Genomic DNA, 17,464 nt, shown 5'->3' with positions numbered 1-17,464 from the left:
GCTATTGTCACCACTACTGCTATTGCTATTGTTACTGCTATTACTACCAGAATCACATTAATGTCGACTTTCATTGTTACACATACTATTATTTTTTCTATACTATTAATTTTAAATGTTAATTAATCTCGCACCACTAAAAAGTTTGGTATTTTCAATATATCTTGTAAAAGCAACAATGAAATCATATAATACTTAAATGTAAGAAAAAGATGTTATTCGTCAACTATTTTAAGGGATATGTCCATTTGATGTATTACTTGTGAATTTTATCCTTTAATAAGCATTATGCAAATGATTACTCCATAGTAAGCTAGCAAAAATAATTAGTTTTTGCATAAAAAGGTTTTATTTTATTAAGGAATATCTGCATAGATGGAAGAACACATTAGACTTAGAAGTCAAAACACTCGATGCTGTGTACAAATAATATATAGGTTACAAATTGCAATACAAAAATTGTTTTGTGTAGTAAATATGCATGCTATATTGCAATTAAATTTTTTTTTAAATACATTTCAAGTTTACAAATTAAATGTATTTTGCGATTTGTTACAATTACATATACCTTTCATTATCAAATTAGAACATAGCTTAATTTAAAATAAATCACTGTTCAGATGTGAATAATAAAATTGTAGTTAAAGTATAACAGATTTTGTAAACAGACCAAGAAACTCTTGAATAAACATGAAATGAACCAATTATACATACACACGTGTACAAAATGGTTCATTTTCAAACTTGTACCACACAAAAAAATGAAAAAGATTATAATTTTCTATGAAACATATTTTTCGATTATAAATTGAATGACAGTACCCAAGTATCACAACCGTATATATAGTACCTAAAACGGAGGAAAACAAACTTTTACAGTGTTTAAATTGTCGTCAAATATTAAATATTGTGAAATTTTTATTTTATAAATTAATAATAACAAATATCAATAACCTCTATAATTGCACAATAGTTTGAATAGTTTGTGTTAGATGCGAAATGAAACGCATCTTTTCTTAATGTAATTACGAAGGTTAGTTTTATGTTTTACGTTCTAAATTGAAACGAGACGAGTTGTGTAAAAGGTAATACTTCGTAATTTGTAATTGCATAACCTGAATTTACATTTAAATTAAACGTTTTTGACGTTAAATTGTTTGGGAAGCGTAAATATTGATTGACTAGAAAACGAGCCACGTGTTACAGCTACATATTACAATCTAATGTAATAAAATTTTCATAAGGAAAAAAAGCAGGGAGAGAAAGAATGTCAAGACGACCAGAACATTTAGCACCACCTGAAGTGGTAAGGAATAATTTATTAAATTAATTATTTCGTGATGCTTTACCCATTCTCTTTTCACACAGTTTTATGATGAATCTGAAGCACGAAAATACACACAAAGGTATGTTTTTTTCATATTTGTCTACATATCCTTCGTTTTTTTCTATCTGTAATGACAAATATATATTCTTAACCTTCTAATTCTGCAGCTCTCGAATGATAGATATACAAGAGCAAATGTGCAGACGGGCCATAGAGCTTCTTCTGCTGTCACAAGATAAAACTTCCTTACTTTTGGATATTGGCTGTGGTTCTGGTCTAAGTGGCAATGTAATTGAGGAATGGGGGCATGCATGGATTGGTGTAGATATATCTTCGGCAATGCTTGGTAAATACATGCGAAATTTGTTATCGCTAACTCAACCATTATTTATCTTCTATTATTTGTAATTCTTTTTACTACATCCAAAGATATAGCTTTAGAAAGAGAAGTTGATGGAGATTTAATTTTGGGAGATATGGGTCAAGGAATGCCATTTAGAGCTGGAACTTTTGATGGAGCAATTAGTATTTCTGCTCTACAGTGGTTGTGCAATGCTGATAAAAGTTCGCATAATCCGTCAAAACGTCTGTATAAATTCTTTTCCACGTTGTTTTCATGTTTATCAAGATCAGCCAGAGCTGTATTTCAGTTTTACCCTGAAAACAATGAACAAATTGAACTTATTATGACACAAGCTACAAAAGCAGGCTTTTATGGAGGTGTAGTTGTAGATTTTCCAAACAGTACTAAGGCAAAAAAGTTTTTTTTGGTACTAATGACGGGTGGAGTTGCTGCTCTTCCACAAGCTTTAGGTGTCAGCAACTCTGACACAGTTATATCTTATACATCCAGAAGGTTATCTTTCTTTTTAATTTTTAAATTTTAGCAAAGATTTGTTTTCATTGTAGATAGAGTACATTATTTTATCCCGTTTTAGAGAACAAATTAAGAAAGCCAGAGGCAAACCATTAAAAAAGAGCAGGGACTGGATTGCTGAACGAAAAGATAGACGACGAAAACAGGGAAAGAAGGTTCCAGAAGATTCAAAGTATACTGGAAGAAGGAGATGCGGCAAATTTTAATATATAGTAGATTTTATATATTTTACACAGAATCCAATAAAGTTTATCATAATGTTTAAATGTTTACAAGCGATGTAAAAGTATGTGTATATATATATATATTTACTAAATATTCGTGTAAAATTTAAGCTTGTAACTGAAAAACATTTTTTATTTGCATTTACAGAACACTTGTTTCACTTTGAAGTCTTTAATCTCTTCTTAAATTAGAATTACTTGTTTCTCATGTTTGAAACGCAACTAAACACACATCAGCGCAATTAATCATAATTTTTCACATTTATTTGATTCAATGATTACATAATGGATCCTTATTATATCTTGTACAATGAGTTAGAGATATTTAATTTTAAATGGCAACTTAATCAGGCAACAAAAACTGAGACAAACTCTTGTGAATACTAGGATGTACAGTTTTTTTTAATTCTTCTCGGTCTAGCCAACAATGCTTTACATTAGGAGAAATATCACCACTTATGTATTTTGCCAAAAAGTAAAATATTTTTGCTCCATTGCATCCTTTATCTTGTACATTTTTAGGATATTTATATTTATAAAAGCCAATTGGTGCATTACCATAAAATTGTACCTTTATATCGTTCCCACAAAATTCTTGTATGGTCCTATATGCAGACTGAAACAATAGGGATAAATAACAATCTGTTGGTACTTTATTTAGAAAAATGTACTATAGAATGAGTCTTGCCTGTATCATTGTTTCTTCATGGTTTCTTATACTTTGAGGGGGAATCCAAAAATCATGGTTTCCTATCCTTTGTTCTACCAATAACAATAAATTTTTATCTAGTTTACGTTTTAATGATACAACGACATTGTCTTCAATTTCTATAATTTAAACATACAATATAAGTTTCATTTTAGAAGATGTCGTACTTAAATATATTTGAGAGGTAAAATTACAGAGACATGTACCATTTATTCTTGGTGCAAATTTAAAATTTATTAATTCTTGTTCAACAGTTTCTTGAAAGTCTTGAGTAGTTTGCAAAGAAACTATATTAATTTTATCATCTTTTAATTTTTTTGGTTGCTGCTTTTCTTTTTGTATTCGTATCTCAAAATCTGACATTAAACTATTTTCAAATTCTATTTGTTGTAACATATTCTGGTATCTGATTTGTATATCTTGCATCGGTTTTGTAATTATTGGCTGACGTTCTAAACAAACAGCGCTTAATAGGTCCCATTTTTCCGCAGTTTCAATATTTTGTGATAATGTCCGAATTATAACCTTAGATGTTGGTAAAGTACCTGCGTAAAGACTTTTCTTCATGTTCAGGAATTACTTTTACTTCTACTTTCTTAATTTTAAGCGATTCAATTGAAATGTCGAACAAAGACAGTGAATGATATTCGATTAAATTACAGAAAATTGAAATCAATGAAACGTATAACTTACCCGTTGTTAAAAAAGTTGTACGTTTTTGTATATATAACGTTAAAATTCTCTTCAACATTGTTATTTCATGTCCTGATAAAAGAGACAAACGTTTACTTTTGAGTTCGAACAGGTAATAGTAAATAAAGATACATAAACAATATACACCGACACCGTATAAGGAAGGAACTTATATGTTATAGATACAAAATTTGTCAATTTGTGTAGTTTGGATTCGTACCATGTGAGTGAAACGCCGCTAAGACTCACTGCTCCATTGGTAATAGCCATTGTCGATATGGTACACTTCCAATATTGCGTAGATAAAACGCTGCATTACTCTATTTGAGATTTATAATGGGTTTAATTCACAGGCGAATTTCATGTATATAGAAAGAAAAATGGAATATGTAGTTGAAATTAAAAATGAAACCTAATTCTTTCTACAAACTTGAGCATTTTATCGTTGAGGATGATGTTTATAGTAAAAACTTATCTTAAAGGGTAGTTTGATCCGTTCACCGTTAGATGGTTATACCATTTCATATACATTCGATAATTGATTGCTAAATCGTTAATACTTGAGGTATGTTGATTGCCCTCTGGTGGCGAGTCCAGGAGTTGCCCTATATTGTCCATTTTCGTTGTAAATAGCCAGAGTTTCGATAAATTTCCATGGCATCGGTGACACCGATGTTTTCTCCAATACATGTACGTATAGGAGGTTTTGCAACAGAACTTGCTTGAGTACCAAACGTAATATTTAGACATTAAATCACTTTAAATCATGGTATTGATCCCAAGAAATTGAAAAACGAGTAATACAAAACGGGATTATAATCGTTATATTGTCAATTATGATTTATTATAAATATAATTTCAAGTACAACCTGTCTTCAGTGTGATGTGATTCTGGTAAATTCTGCGTTGTAATACTTGATAAGAATTGGCAGTAATCAATATTGTCGGCAAGTAATTCTGAAAAATAATAAACTTGATTTATGTTGAAAAATTTTCCATAAGATCGGAAAAATCTTGCGTTAAAATTCTTTCAAAGATAAGGTAAATTAGGAAAACTTGTCAAGTAAAATTATTAACATTCCAAATGAATGAGTTTATTTCCTTTAATTTTTTTTTGGTCAAGTTACCATATTAATTTGTTATAGAGAGCTTAAACTTTGCTTGCAAACGGTGATAACATCATTATAACATCAATTTAAAAGAAAGGGACATAATCAATAAGAAGGAACATCGCATCATTTGGAATAGGATCAAGTTCAATATGGTTGGACCAGATTTGCCAGAGATTCCACCACCTTTGAAAAGTATACAACAATGCTTGAAAATAGCATCGACTCACGATCAACGGGATCCTGTTGTTAGTTATTGGTGTACGTATTTACTTTTCAAGTAACTTTTTACGATGGGAACAATTACAAACTATTAGTTATTCCCAGAATTTAACTACAGTTCATTGTTATAGGTCGACTGTATGCTCTTCAAACAGGATTGAAACTTTCAACCAAGACACCCGAAGAGACGAATTTCTTGTTAAAATTAATGGACTGGTTGGAAACGACCAAAAAGGAATCACGAGATAATGAAGCTATCACAAATGATGTAGCTGCTCAGGCACATTTGGAGAACTGGGCATTGAAACTTTTTCTCTATGCCGATAAAAATGATAGGGCTTCCAACTTTGGCAAGAATGTGATCCAAAGTTTTTTCACGGCAGGTCTACTTTACGATGTCTTGACTGTATTTGGTGAACTAAGCGAGGAAGCTGCGCAAAATAGAAAGTATGCCAAATGGAAGGCGGCATATATTCATAATTGTTTAAAGAATGGTGAAACACCTGTACCAGGACCAATTGAAGATGATACAGAGAACATGGAAGCCGGTAAAAGTATGGGCGAAGGTATACAAAATGCGATATACATGTATTAGTTAACTCATTAATTATGTTTGTTCGTTTCTGTAATGGCAAAATCTATCGATTTTCTTCCAGCGTAATAACAAATTTTTCGACTTATTTTTTGTCGTGTTTTAACAGAATTGGATAACGCTGCTACTACAATGAAATCGAAAGAAGAAGCATTGTTAAATTTAGATGGACCGACCGATAACCATAACATTGATTCGTTCGATTCAATGCGCAGTCCGACTGGCAAAGAGAACATTGGACAATGGTCTCCTGAAATCAAAGAAGACTATGATGCGACTACGAGAACGGAAGGTACATTCCGAGTAAATAATTCAATTGATTCTTTGAATTCAATTGATTCGTTTTTATCGTACAATTACTTGAATGATCAGAATGCATATTGAATAGGAGGAGTTGAGTTGTCACTGGAGCAGATGAACAAGGCACAAAAATTTATTAAATGGGCTGGAAGCGCTTTAAACTACGACGACGTGCCCACAGCTGTGTTGAACCTTCAAAAAGCTTTACACCTTTTAACCACTGGTGAAGAACTTGTATGATTAAAAGCAAGCTTGATCACCTGGTGAACCTGTCAACTTAACTCGATCAACGATTTACATTTCGCGATAAAATTTACATGTGGTCGGTTGACTTCTATCCCTTGTTGACAGTAATGTAAATACGAGTACTTGCAATTTAACTAATACAAGAGTAAAAACGATAAGTTATTTATTGCACCGTTTACATTATTACAGCCATGCTGAACATCGAGAGTATGTCTTTTAAATACAAATTCGTTCTTTGTACGTGTATAAAATCGAGAATCAATCGGCGCTTATGCTGTTTTATGGCTGTCGTAGAGAAAAAGGGCATTCGAAAATTTATAATAGATATCGGAAAAAGTGAAAACCGAGGCCTGATCGCACTGGGTGTTTTCTTTGTTATTTAACTTTTATGCGTTTATATGTTCAGTTTTATGTTATAATTGCATTTACGCGTACGTCCTTTAAGGCGTGTAAGTTCATAAGTAAAGCTAACTAGCAATACCGTAAATATTGGTTTTTCGTATTTAAAATATTTCGTGCCGTTCTTATGTACTAAAAATATTAACCATCCTAGGGAACGAACAATATTCTCGATTTATGAATGGTTTCCAAAAGATTGTACATATTTTTGTTCGTACGTGTGCATGTGCTGTGCCGAGCGTTTCTTCTTCACATTTATTTTTATGTTACTTTCTCGATAATTCTTTCTCTCCTTCGATGCGAAAGTTATAATATTGAAAATAAATACGATCAAATCGAATTATATGATCGGAAGACCAAATTATTATATTTAAGGTTACAACTCGATAACACGAAGTAATTAAACGTGTTTACTTCGGTTTTACTTTTTTTATCGTTTTTACACTTTTCTTATTCGTTATCGAGCTTTAAAGAAGTGCATATCCAAGAAGAAGAAGAAGAAGAAGAAGAAGAAGGCGAAGAAAGTAACAAGAAAACAAAGAAAGGAAACCGCACGTGTGCATTTCAATGCCAATATCGTTAATTATCATCTAAGGACATGTACATACATACATACATACATACATACATATATCTTAATACGATATTAAGGAGAACACATTAATTCAAATGGCAGTTAATACCTTGTGTTTGAGCTAATTGTGTCTGATGGCCCTCCATGGATGATTAGACTAAAATCGGCGATCATGTTCGATCGAAACGATACGTTTGCTTTTCAAAGTTCGAGATTTACGATTCAGGGCTTTTATAGTTGTGAATGTTTGCTTTCGAAAAGTATGATTCACCAATTGAACGAATACGAGACTCGATCGTCGTGTAAGCATTCACACCTAATAAACGAGAAATCGAGCATCGTCGATCAAATTTATCGGCATTCGCACGCCTTTCAGAATGAAGAGGATAGTAACGCTTGCTCGTTTCCTCTTTTATCGGTAATTATTTTAACATGACTGTCGGTACGCTGCGCGTAATAAGAACGTCGCGGTAATCAAAGGAAAGTCTTGATACGTGAGTTCAATCCTGTTTTTTGGTTTTATCGTCGACACCGTTCGCTGTTATCGGTTGCGCGTCCTCTCGTCTAAGTTGCCAGTCTATTACCAATCGGCCTGACAGCATGAAGAAGAATACCTGAGAAAACGCACGAATTTGAACAAATTTTTGTCGTTAGAATTACGGAATTTTTGAAATTCTTATTTTATTCTCACCAATGCTGGAGCAATTCTCTCAAATTTATCGTTGACCATATAATGGGAATATACGGCCATTAACATCAGCAAAAGCAGCACCGCATTTGATGTGTTTTTTATCTTGTCTGGAAAAAGTAGAATAGTAAAATAGGAAATACTACCAGGACACATTGTTTGTCGATGGAACGACAATGGATACGAAAGCTAAGCGAATCGAAGAAACCGAACAAAAAATTTTTTCTTACGACTTGGTACTATCGCCATTGCAAGTCCGCAGATGATCTCGAGCGATCCGACAACTCTTCTATACCACTTGCTCGGTACTTTAAAGTCTAGGGTACCGGAGAGAGGAAACACCTTTGCATATTTAACGTACTCCTTTCTCTGGAAACATAATAATACAATTGGCTAACGAAAAGTCGCGGAGAAGAGGGGCGGAAAGTGGATATTTGACGCAAGGAAAATTATCACAATTCCTGGCTAGTAAACATCGCACGCTGGCACTCGGAACGATATTTGGCGCGTCACCAAAAGGTTGACGGTTTACTAGAACTTTGGACATTGGGTAACAACGGGAGACGAAAATAATCTCACGAGGCGCATCGAAGAAAACGAATTACATACATTAAAATTTGATTCGTATTTAGAAGTTTGAGATTTTTAAACGTTGACAAAATTGAATTTTGCGCTCATTTTCCGAACCCTGAACGTAACGTATACGTTTCAAGAAAGAATACGGAACAATCTCTGGTAACGAACGTTGAAATATATTTCGATCAAATCTGGAGTTCGATTATGCCTTGCCCTGATCGGGACAAACATTCGATACAGCTCGTCGCTCGAAAACTGTAGCTAAGTTCCCCTTCTTCTTCTCTGTACGTTTCACATTTTCAAAAATTATTCGACAATATAAAAAACGAAACAAGAATTTGCATTCGCGAATGTTTATCGCGTCGTTTCTCGACGGTCGTAGTTACTAATAAGAAAAAGAAGAAGAAACGTGCGCGCCTTTGTACGTGTTACGTATCAACGAATACTTTTCATCGAATATGTAGATAACGACTATGCGAATCGAGCGGAACATCGTACTATTGAAACGAGAGCGAATGTGTTTTACGTACGAAATACGGAACCATAAGAAAGCGAAAGATCTCACCACGAACGTGGTAAAGCGGAAGAGGGAAGAATGATTGGTAAAGTTGACAGCTAGTACACAACGTGGTGTATCTACGATGAGCTTGTTAGGATGGAGGAAAGGTAGTGAAGAAAAGACTCGTGGTGCGAGGCCACGATTACCAGGAGACAAAAGCGACGTAGGAGTACAGATCGAGAGACGACCGAGGAACGAAGACCGAAGATGGAAAGAAAGAAGATTGCGCGGTGAAACGCGAATCGTAAGATGGGGTGAATTTCTATTACATAATTACGCGAAGAGCAAGCTCTGACTCACCAAGTCCTTGTGAAGATCCTTGCTGATATGCGAAGTCAGCTTCATGGTACCGACGAAAACAAAAAAAATACCAAGAAGGACTGAGAGAGATTTTAGAACGATTGAACCCATATTTCGACAACGTGAACCGTTGGCGACGCGAACGCTGGTCGTACGGAAGAATCGATTCGGAATCTGGGCTGGACGGACGACGAGCTGTAGCCGCGAATTTGGGGAGTTGCGCGACTTTGGGTACGCTCGGTAAAACCGTCCGTCTCTTACCTATACATATCTACGGATTTTCAAAACTTATTCTCACGAGCGCCCTTAAGAATTATTCGAATCTTACAAATGACGGCTATGGACACGATATATTAGTGTTCATACTTCCTCGTTTCCTTCTCTCTCGGTTTTGCTCGGCCTATTCCGGCTGCGACAGCGCAGAGCGCGTGCGACGCTAGGACGCTGTGCGTCGCGTCGCGTTACCTTCTGTCCTGTAATGTAATTGGTGGGGTTTCTAGAGACAAGTTAGCTCGTCGTGGTATTTGTCGCGATTCTAAGTGTACACATCTTGACTGTGAAGTTCAATTTCCTGCTAGCGTTTCTTATTGATCGTAATCGTAAATCAAAAGCAACATAAAATTATTTCACGATGTTATTTATTCGAATGAAATATTTAAGGAAACGTTTTCATTTTTCGCTAGGGAATAGAGAGTTGAGCTTTGGAAATACAAAAGTGTTTCGATCGAGCGACTCGTTCGGCACAATCCGAATTAAAAATTTGTTTGCCGATCGGACGGCTTAATTTGTATCGTTTGTATCGTTTTATTATTTATAATTAAAAGGTATACATGTGGGATAAAAAAAAGAGTAGCACGCGCGAAGGTACGTAAACTACGTCCGAGGAGGCGTCCGCTACTATTTGATTGTTGTATATTATGTACAGATATTATTTACAACATTTTATACAATTTCTTTTTTAAGAAACAAACCGTTACGGAACTGGTACAAAGTTCGACAATATTGGTCCAATTATCGATGCATTGTCACATTCTCGATCAAGTTCTATACCTTTATTATCTTGTAATGCGAAAAATCCGTGTCTCTCTTTTATAGGATTCTACTTGTTCTTCGTACAAACAATTATTGCATAGTAGATTCTCGTTGTCAAGTGCCAACTACACCACTTTCTTCGCGTCGCGAACGTCTACAGGTTCTTAATTTTAAAACAGAGTTACATTCCGTTATATTATTCATGTCGGATGGATTGATACTAGCATCGTAATTATTATTTATGAGAACGGTCATATTTGCGTTGTTGTTTGCTAAGCATACAGGTTTCTTGCGACGCGCAAACAGGACTATTTTACCGTGAACATTCGTCGAAGAATCCTTCGCGTTTGTAATATTCGATTGGTCAACCAACATCTCAAACTCACGTAATAACCCATCTTGAATCGGGTGTTTATCGATCTCGTTCTGCTTCTCTTGAATCGATTTTCTTGCAATACTTGTATCTTCTGTTTTATTTTCTCCTTCAGAATTGTTCCCACAATCGTTATGAATGTTTTGATCATTGTTGCGGTTTTCGAGGTTGCCATTATCGGTATCTGAATCCTTGCAAATACCGACATCATCGTTAGCGTCGTTAACGTTACATTCTTTTTCGTACGATTCGGGGTTACATTTTCGAAGAACACTATCCTCCGTAGTATTCTCAAAAACTTTCTCCATTTGTAAACAGCCCGACACTTTTTCCGCCGATCGATCAAATAAACAATCGCGTTCCAATAACTCGATGGAAATTAGTTGTGCACATTTGTTATCTTCCGCAAAATATATTGCATTTTTCACGGGAGTCTCTAATGCCATTTGCATATCGACACATTCGTTCTTGGGAAAATCTTTAAAGTCGCATGAAAATGTATCGCTTTGACTCGGCTCAGCTGGTTCGAGGTTTGAGTTCGCTTCTTGTTTTTCGTCGAACGTTAAAGTTTTATAGACGTTGGATTCTAGTGTATGAGGTTTTTCGAAATTTTTTTTATGTTCGGGAACATCATCATCGCCCAAACTGCATTGGGAGGTAACATTTTTTCTGTATGGATTTTTCGGTGCCTTTTTAAGATTTTCACCATTGAAAGCGTAATTGCGAATAAATTTTTCAATGTTTTCAACGTTTTCCACATTCTCGATACTTTCCTGACATTGTTTGTCCGAAGACGTAACAGTTGGTAAACATTTTGAAATATCGTTGTTAAGTACGTTCGAGTCTCTGACCGATTCACTTTGATCGTCTTCGTTGTATACTACCTTTTCTTTCTCTATAACCACAGAGAGAGATGACTCACCATGGTCTTCTTTGTGATCTCTCGATTCTTCGTGTTTATTATTCTTGTTTAGACTGTTAACTGGTGTAGTTGCAATCTCGCCATCCTCCAATTCTTTCGAATCCTGTAATTGATCAGTATCGATCCGTGAGGTGGAGGCTGCATTGTGGAGTCTTGTTAATGGTTCCCTTTCCGTAATTCCAGGTCGACCGACTCGCGTAACACTTACCACACATTCTCTTTTCTCGATGCTTTTTTCGCGAATCTTATCACGTCTCAAGATTTCGGCATGTCGCGAACGTCCGGTAGATTTTACTATACCAGTCTTCCAATGCGTCGAGTAGTCGTTGATCTCATCTTGCTTTTTGTCCCGTTTAGTCGTTCTATCGGCACTCTTTAATCTTCGAGACCCATAATTATCGTAACGACCACCGGTTTGTACATTAGTGGTCTTTCGATCCATTGACGAACGTTTCATTGTATTTCTCGAATCGCAAGTTTCTTTGTTAATAAGTTTCGCTTTATCCGCGTTAATGCTCCGGAAATCGTAATATTTTTCAAATCTTTCCCCATAACCGACATGTTTGTTATATTTATTTCTAATGTACTTTTCTTCCCGACAGTTTTTGTACGAGGTCGATTTTATCCGCGATCGATAATCATTCGTACCAGTCGCGCGACGGTCTTCTTTTTGCTTAGCTCGATAATGTTCAACGTTGTTCGTTCGATAATCATCTTTTCTTCCTATCTCGTTACAACGGCCTGTATCTCTTTCATCCAGCGTAAACGTCGGTGTTTGAGAAAACTTGTAATGCCGTTTCGAGACATATTTCTTATTGCATGCTATACCGTTTTCGTCTTTCACATATTTCTTCTCATCTTTTCTAACTGTATCGCTAACAAGACATCCGTGCTTCTTAACTTCCGCATTCGACTTACGATCAGGTTCTATATTTGAACTTTTTGCGACGCGTTCCACTTCGCAAAAATGATCAAAAGACTCAAATTTGTTACACTTTGGAGAATTATGTTTCTCTTTGGATTCAATACAGATATTACCGTTTGCTTCTTTATTCGTTGATTCTGAAAAATACTCCTCACCCTCGTATTTTATTCGCTTCACAGAAATAGATTTATTTGGGTCATCGTTAGCTCGTTTCCCTGTATAGTTTACTGCAAGTGTCGATTTCCGTAGAAGTTTTCCATCTATCTCATTTTTATTGTTTGGTAAAAAATCCCTGATAATAATTTTTGACGTTAACGTTGAACTTTTCGTCGAGTCATTTTCAGAATATTGGGAACCCATGAGAGACTGAATTTCTCTCGTGTTACAAGAATTTGTATCACGCAGAGAACCATTTTCCTTATCACTTTCAGCCACATATTTCTCAACGCACAAGCTACTATTACCATTAACAGCAAATTTGCTTGGCTGTTTATCTTTTCTTTCCAAGTTTTGTTCATCAGCAATTCTTTTACGTAACCGTTCACCAAAGACCGTAATAGGCGTTAAAGTAGATTTACTTAGGTTAGGATCTTTGGTTGAGATACACAACGAATCTATTTCATACGATTCCTGTTTATTTTCGTCGGGTGGCAAAGCTATGTCTGTGGGCTTGTGACACGTATTTATAATGACCTCGCGAGGAATTGATTTATGAACGAAGTAATCGTTCGTTTTGGCGTACATGCCTCTCTTGAACGTTACATCGTCGAGCCTGCAATGATTGAATTTCTATTAAGAAAATCTTATTGCGATAATCGGAGAAACAGTATCTACTTACTTTTTTCTCAAATCCTCGATCATTTTGTCCTTTCGTGTAATTTCTGCTTTCGCGGTTTTCAATAACGAGAACATATTAACCTCCAAATTTTCATTAACCTTTCGGAAATTTTCCAACTTTACTGTAAGTTCCGTAATTTGTTTTTTTAATTCTATGTGTTCACGCGTAATATTGTCTTCGTTGTTTGGCACGAACTGTAGGTATCATGATTCTATGATATAAAACTTAACCTAACCTTGTACGAAAACAAAGTACTGCTGGACCATACTCACGTTCCCATCATATTTCGTTTCGAAACTCGGCAAATCTTCATAAATGTCGATATCATCCTCCATCTTTTTTATTCTCCCACATGTAAATTTAATCGAAAAACTGTCATTCTGCTACTTCTGCACCTTTTTTGTTTTCACCACGCAACACGATAAATCTGGTATCCTTACGGCTCTACTCGTTACGTCTTATCGTTCGTTTCTGTGTTGTGCGTCATCGTGGAATGCACTAATTGATAAATAACGTCCCAAATAATATTCGCCTCTCTATATGACGTCGATCTAAAAACGTGACTATAAGCAACCGAAACCAATAAAAAAATGTGTAAGCGTCTACTAGACTGTACTTACTGTACTTATTAGCAGCTACATATGTACTGCGCATAATTTAGTTGAAACAAATTATTAAAATTGACAAGAGATGAAAGTGATAATACTTTGTTAAATATTTTTGATACATTTTTAACTTGTTTAATTACTATGCAAGATAAATTTATATAATTGTTATTAGGAACGTATCTCAACTGTCCTCGAAAGCTGATATTTTTCGTTATATCTAAAATATAAACTTCGTGCTTTCTATATGTATATAGTTTCTTTTCTTCTTGTTTATAAAGCATTAAATAAAAGCAAGCATCAATTCCAATGAGTGATATTGAGTTTTAAGATTCACTGTCGTATGAATGAACACGATGAAGCGACACCTGTTGGAATTGGTGATTACAGTTACACTGTTGGCGATTTTAGAAACTGGACTGCAAGTTTCGTTTTAGCACCTTACTTTCGTTCTTTATTTCCTTGACAGTTTCTACGTGAATTATTAAATATTGCGTGTGTCGACGTTAGGTGTTTTATCATTTCCTAATATATATATGTGATACATTTCGGCTGGAATTTTCATGTAAGGAATATTAACGGTAAACATGATCATTTTTCTCATGTCTACCAACTCGAACACGAGTGCGTTTTAAAATTTACATACAGTATCGAACAAAAATTTTGAAACAAATTCCATATGTATTTAATACATTCACGATGTTACAATTACGTATACGTTATAGGGAGATTGCACACATGTAGATGCAATAAAAATTACATTTGTGCGGTATAATTCGAACACTTTTTCACGTTCTCTATTAATTCCAAAGTATACTGTGGAATGCCGATCGGTGTAAATCATTTAATTGTGAAACAAGAAACACCTATGAAAAGATTTTGGTACAACTGCTTTCGAAACGGTGCGGATGAGATAAACAACAAGGTTGCCAAAGGATTCCAAGGAACTGTGAGAAATTGAAGTAAGTAAAAGGGTAAAGTTGACCCACGAGAAGTAGCAACTAGTAGAAACAAGTAAAATTAAGGAGTTATAAAGTCTCTGTATAAACTATAAAGATCAACTCTTGTTGAACAATAAACAGTAGTACTCGATTACAAGATATCGTTGCGTTGCCCCTGACAGAGGTGTATCGCGCAGGCGCGTTTCGTAATTTAGTCAGTGGTTCTCTGATACGTTTCGTTGAACGCGATAGTATGCGATATGCGATAGTATTCGACAGTACGTTCGCGATGGTTTCGCGTCGTAACTTACCAAAAGTTGATTGGAGCGTTGACAAAGTTTAAAAATGTGTGTACGTACACGTGGATGACAAAGAACAGGTTTCGGCTTTTTAGGAAATGTCGTTAGCAATCGTAATGCTGGTCTTTGCGATCGTTATGTCAGCTGGCAACGGTGCCAGTGTATGGGGCCGGTCTTGAGTAGGACCGCGTATCGTTTATATGTATGTGTGCGTTAACGTTCGTATTCGCGCGAGCATACACGCGCTTGCGCTTGCGCGCACGCGAAATGTACCCTGTGAGACCGTCGTTCGCGATGCTTATGCATTTATGCTTGAATTATTGTCATCGAAATCTCATTGTGAGTTAAACTGCCTGTGCCTTTAGAACACTTGCAAAAATAGTGGTGGGTAATGTCGTGTACTCGTCGAATGGAAACACTTTTCCACGATGTTAATAAAATTGAGATCACGAGGAGTGGCATAGACGCCAAAAGTGTATCCAATTTTTCAAGAGGAAAAAGCGATCCGTATAACGGAGGTACGTTGTAATCTGCCAAAAGGGTTCATCTTATTGAAAAAAAATTCAAATGAAAAATATATATGTATTATGTTTATATTTTCTTTTGTTTTTGCTACATTGCGTAGTTTTGCTTTACTTTTCCTCTGTTTATTTCTGCATATTGTCTACACATGTACATAGATTATATTGTACATATTGTATGTTTGTATCAACATTTGGAAAATACAGTTCCCTAGAATCGTGCAAACACCATTTTATCATGCAAATTCTAAACAGTAGCACTAAATTTGCGCGTAAATATAACAAAGATTTAAAAAATCACACGATATTACTCGAAAGGTCGATGTTTCGAGTGAAAGTTGTGACAAAACAGAGAGTATCATGATCCATGTTTGAACGATTGGGAGTAGTTCGTGATCACGAACGATCGGAATTGTTCTGTGTGGTAAATTTTTTTAGAAATTCCTTCTATCGGAGCGTCAGACGCAGTAGGAGTACTATCGTTAAGCAACATCGAACCGTACGAATTTTGTCGATAATCGATGTCTATAAACAGTGTTTGAAACGAAAGATCATCGACGTTTACGTGAATTGCAGTGATAGTAAGTGTAAATAGCAAATGACTATTGCATACTATTTAGAGAGTAAATGCCAATATTAGAGCAGAAAGGAGGAGAAAAGAAAGGAACGGTTTTCGCGTGTCACGATAGCTACATGAAAAGCCTTCTATGGCTTTTATGAATTTTTCCCTAGCTCATCTTTTCGATATAGCTGTGAAAAGAGTTCTCTTGAACTGTTTCTAAAGGTTGCTTCAATAATAAAACGATTCGAGCTCGCGACGCTGCGGCGTTGACCGCGTACGTGCACTTACGTACAACCAACCTCGGAACTCGTTTCTTCAGTGTAGCTCTCGAACTTTCAGTTGCAAGTTTTCATCGCAAAAACTTCGAAGAACAAGTTTTGCGTTTGAAAAAGAAAAAAAATTAAATCTTTTATAATAAATTGTAGATACAAGGTAAATGCGTGCATACGTATTCGTTTGACATATTCGTGTGAACGAAATAAGCAGGAAGCGGTTAGTTAAGGGCAATAAACAGACCATCAGGCAACCACCCTCGACACAGCTCTGGTAACTCGATGGCGTAATGTTATTATATAGTTAAATGCGTTGTACGAGGACCATTTTGCGGTTAGATTTGTAGCTTCGCTTGTCACGTGTCGCGATTGACACCATAAACGAACATTGCATAAAAATGCTTGGGCTTCCTTACATCGCTATCTGATACTAATATGAAATAAGCTCCACCAATCTGACAAATGTGTTGTACGCGATATACTTATTCGTTATATTTTCTCAGAAAAAAAGAAGCACAGGAAGGCAAAAATGTATAAATGTTAAAATTTAAGCTATTATCGTCGAATATTATTTTCTTCGACACTTTTCGATCTTATAGTATGAAATGCGAAGAGTCTGTTTCGTGTCTAATGGTGCAATACGTAATGAAGTTACGAAGGAAGCCATATAACGAAAATTAAATTCGTTTTACTAGAATGTACACTACCAAATGATATTTTATAAGTTTAAAAGGACTAGAAACGTATTATCTTACGTAGTTCGATAATTGTCGTTGCTG

General features: G+C 35.4%; 6 protein-coding genes across 15 annotated transcripts in view; 3 read left to right on the top strand and 3 right to left on the bottom strand.

Moving 5' to 3' along the window:
* The first annotated feature begins 847 nt into the window (after nt 1-847).
* On the top strand, nt 848-3,110 carry LOC143155130 (18S rRNA (guanine-N(7))-methyltransferase). Of its 3 annotated transcripts, none has more exons than XR_012994325.1 (6): nt 848-1,306; nt 1,369-1,406; nt 1,495-1,673; nt 1,757-2,183; nt 2,266-2,490; nt 2,577-3,110. XR_012994325.1 is itself a non-coding variant. In XM_076327520.1 (6 exons), the coding sequence occupies exons 2-6, from the start codon at nt 1,268-1,270 to the stop codon at nt 2,408-2,410; spliced, it is 828 nt and encodes a 275-aa protein (XP_076183635.1). In that variant the 5' UTR covers nt 848-1,033; nt 1,245-1,267; the 3' UTR covers nt 2,411-3,110. The 3 variants fall into 3 exon arrangements, 2 of the variants coding, with proteins under 2 accessions (XP_076183635.1, XP_076183634.1); XM_076327520.1 differs by having other exon boundaries at nt 848-1,033; nt 1,245-1,306; nt 2,266-3,110; XM_076327519.1 differs by having other exon boundaries at nt 848-1,085; nt 1,245-1,306; nt 2,266-3,110.
* Mrpl46 (mitochondrial ribosomal protein L46) lies at nt 2,671-4,344 on the bottom strand. The gene is made up of 5 exons (XM_076327521.1): nt 4,051-4,344; nt 3,831-3,902; nt 3,344-3,682; nt 3,117-3,256; nt 2,671-3,044 (listed from the first exon to the last, which is right to left on the bottom strand). Exons 2-5 carry the CDS (start codon nt 3,886-3,888, stop codon nt 2,772-2,774), a joined length of 810 nt encoding a protein of 269 aa, XP_076183636.1. The 5' UTR covers nt 3,889-3,902; nt 4,051-4,344; the 3' UTR covers nt 2,671-2,771.
* Nucleotides 4,345-4,383: 39 nt separating this feature from the next.
* On the top strand, nt 4,384-6,465 carry Vta1 (vesicle trafficking 1). Of its 4 annotated transcripts, none has more exons than XM_076327506.1 (5): nt 4,384-4,520; nt 4,976-5,200; nt 5,293-5,727; nt 5,863-6,045; nt 6,142-6,465. In XM_076327506.1, the coding sequence occupies exons 2-5, from the start codon at nt 5,092-5,094 to the stop codon at nt 6,291-6,293; spliced, it is 879 nt and encodes a 292-aa protein (XP_076183621.1). In that variant the 5' UTR covers nt 4,384-4,520; nt 4,976-5,091; the 3' UTR covers nt 6,294-6,465. The 4 variants fall into 4 exon arrangements, with proteins under 4 accessions (XP_076183621.1, XP_076183622.1, XP_076183619.1 ...); XM_076327507.1 differs by lacking the exon at nt 4,384-4,520 and adding an exon at nt 4,527-4,777; XM_076327504.1 differs by lacking the exon at nt 4,384-4,520 and adding an exon at nt 4,527-4,871.
* On the bottom strand, nt 6,446-9,752 carry LOC143155126 (putative acetylcholine receptor chaperone). Of its 2 annotated transcripts, none has more exons than XM_076327508.1 (4): nt 9,396-9,752; nt 8,191-8,329; nt 7,964-8,070; nt 6,446-7,886 (listed from the first exon to the last, which is right to left on the bottom strand). In XM_076327508.1, the coding sequence occupies exons 1-4, from the start codon at nt 9,504-9,506 to the stop codon at nt 7,773-7,775; spliced, it is 471 nt and encodes a 156-aa protein (XP_076183623.1). In that variant the 5' UTR covers nt 9,507-9,752; the 3' UTR covers nt 6,446-7,772. The 2 variants fall into 2 exon arrangements, with proteins under 2 accessions (XP_076183623.1, XP_076183624.1); XM_076327509.1 differs by lacking the exon at nt 9,396-9,752 and adding an exon at nt 8,705-8,986.
* A 9-nt stretch (nt 9,753-9,761) lies between these two features.
* On the bottom strand, nt 9,762-15,455 carry Flash (FLICE-associated huge protein). 3 transcript variants are annotated; one of them, XM_076327502.1, is made up of 4 exons: nt 15,343-15,455; nt 13,758-14,048; nt 13,486-13,679; nt 9,763-13,419 (listed from the first exon to the last, which is right to left on the bottom strand). In XM_076327502.1, the coding sequence occupies exons 2-4, from the start codon at nt 13,818-13,820 to the stop codon at nt 10,542-10,544; spliced, it is 3,135 nt and encodes a 1,044-aa protein (XP_076183617.1). In that variant the 5' UTR covers nt 13,821-14,048; nt 15,343-15,455; the 3' UTR covers nt 9,763-10,541. The 3 variants fall into 3 exon arrangements, with proteins under 3 accessions (XP_076183618.1, XP_076183617.1, XP_076183616.1); XM_076327501.1 differs by lacking the exon at nt 15,343-15,455 and adding an exon at nt 14,106-14,247 and having other exon boundaries at nt 13,758-14,036; XM_076327503.1 differs by lacking the exons at nt 13,758-14,048; nt 15,343-15,455 and having other exon boundaries at nt 9,762-13,436; nt 13,486-13,622.
* The window catches only part of Cno (adherens junction formation factor afadin), a 23,459-nt gene continuing 20,683 nt past the window's right edge, over nt 14,689-17,464 (top strand). Inside the window, exon 1 of one of the 2 annotated variants that reach the window (XM_076327493.1) lies at nt 14,689-15,052. The gene's annotated coding sequence lies outside the window, so the exon portion shown is untranslated. Of the gene's footprint in view, nt 15,053-15,133; nt 15,849-17,464 lie in introns of those variants that run through there. The other variant, XM_076327491.1, reaches the window with a different exon arrangement.

This window comes from Ptiloglossa arizonensis, chromosome 2, assembly GCF_051014685.1.
Source record: "Ptiloglossa arizonensis isolate GNS036 chromosome 2, iyPtiAriz1_principal, whole genome shotgun sequence".
NCBI lineage: Eukaryota > Metazoa > Arthropoda > Insecta > Hymenoptera > Colletidae > Ptiloglossa > Ptiloglossa arizonensis.
The sequence above is the reverse complement of the archived record's forward strand: the minus strand, read 5'-3'. Positions and strand labels throughout refer to the sequence as shown.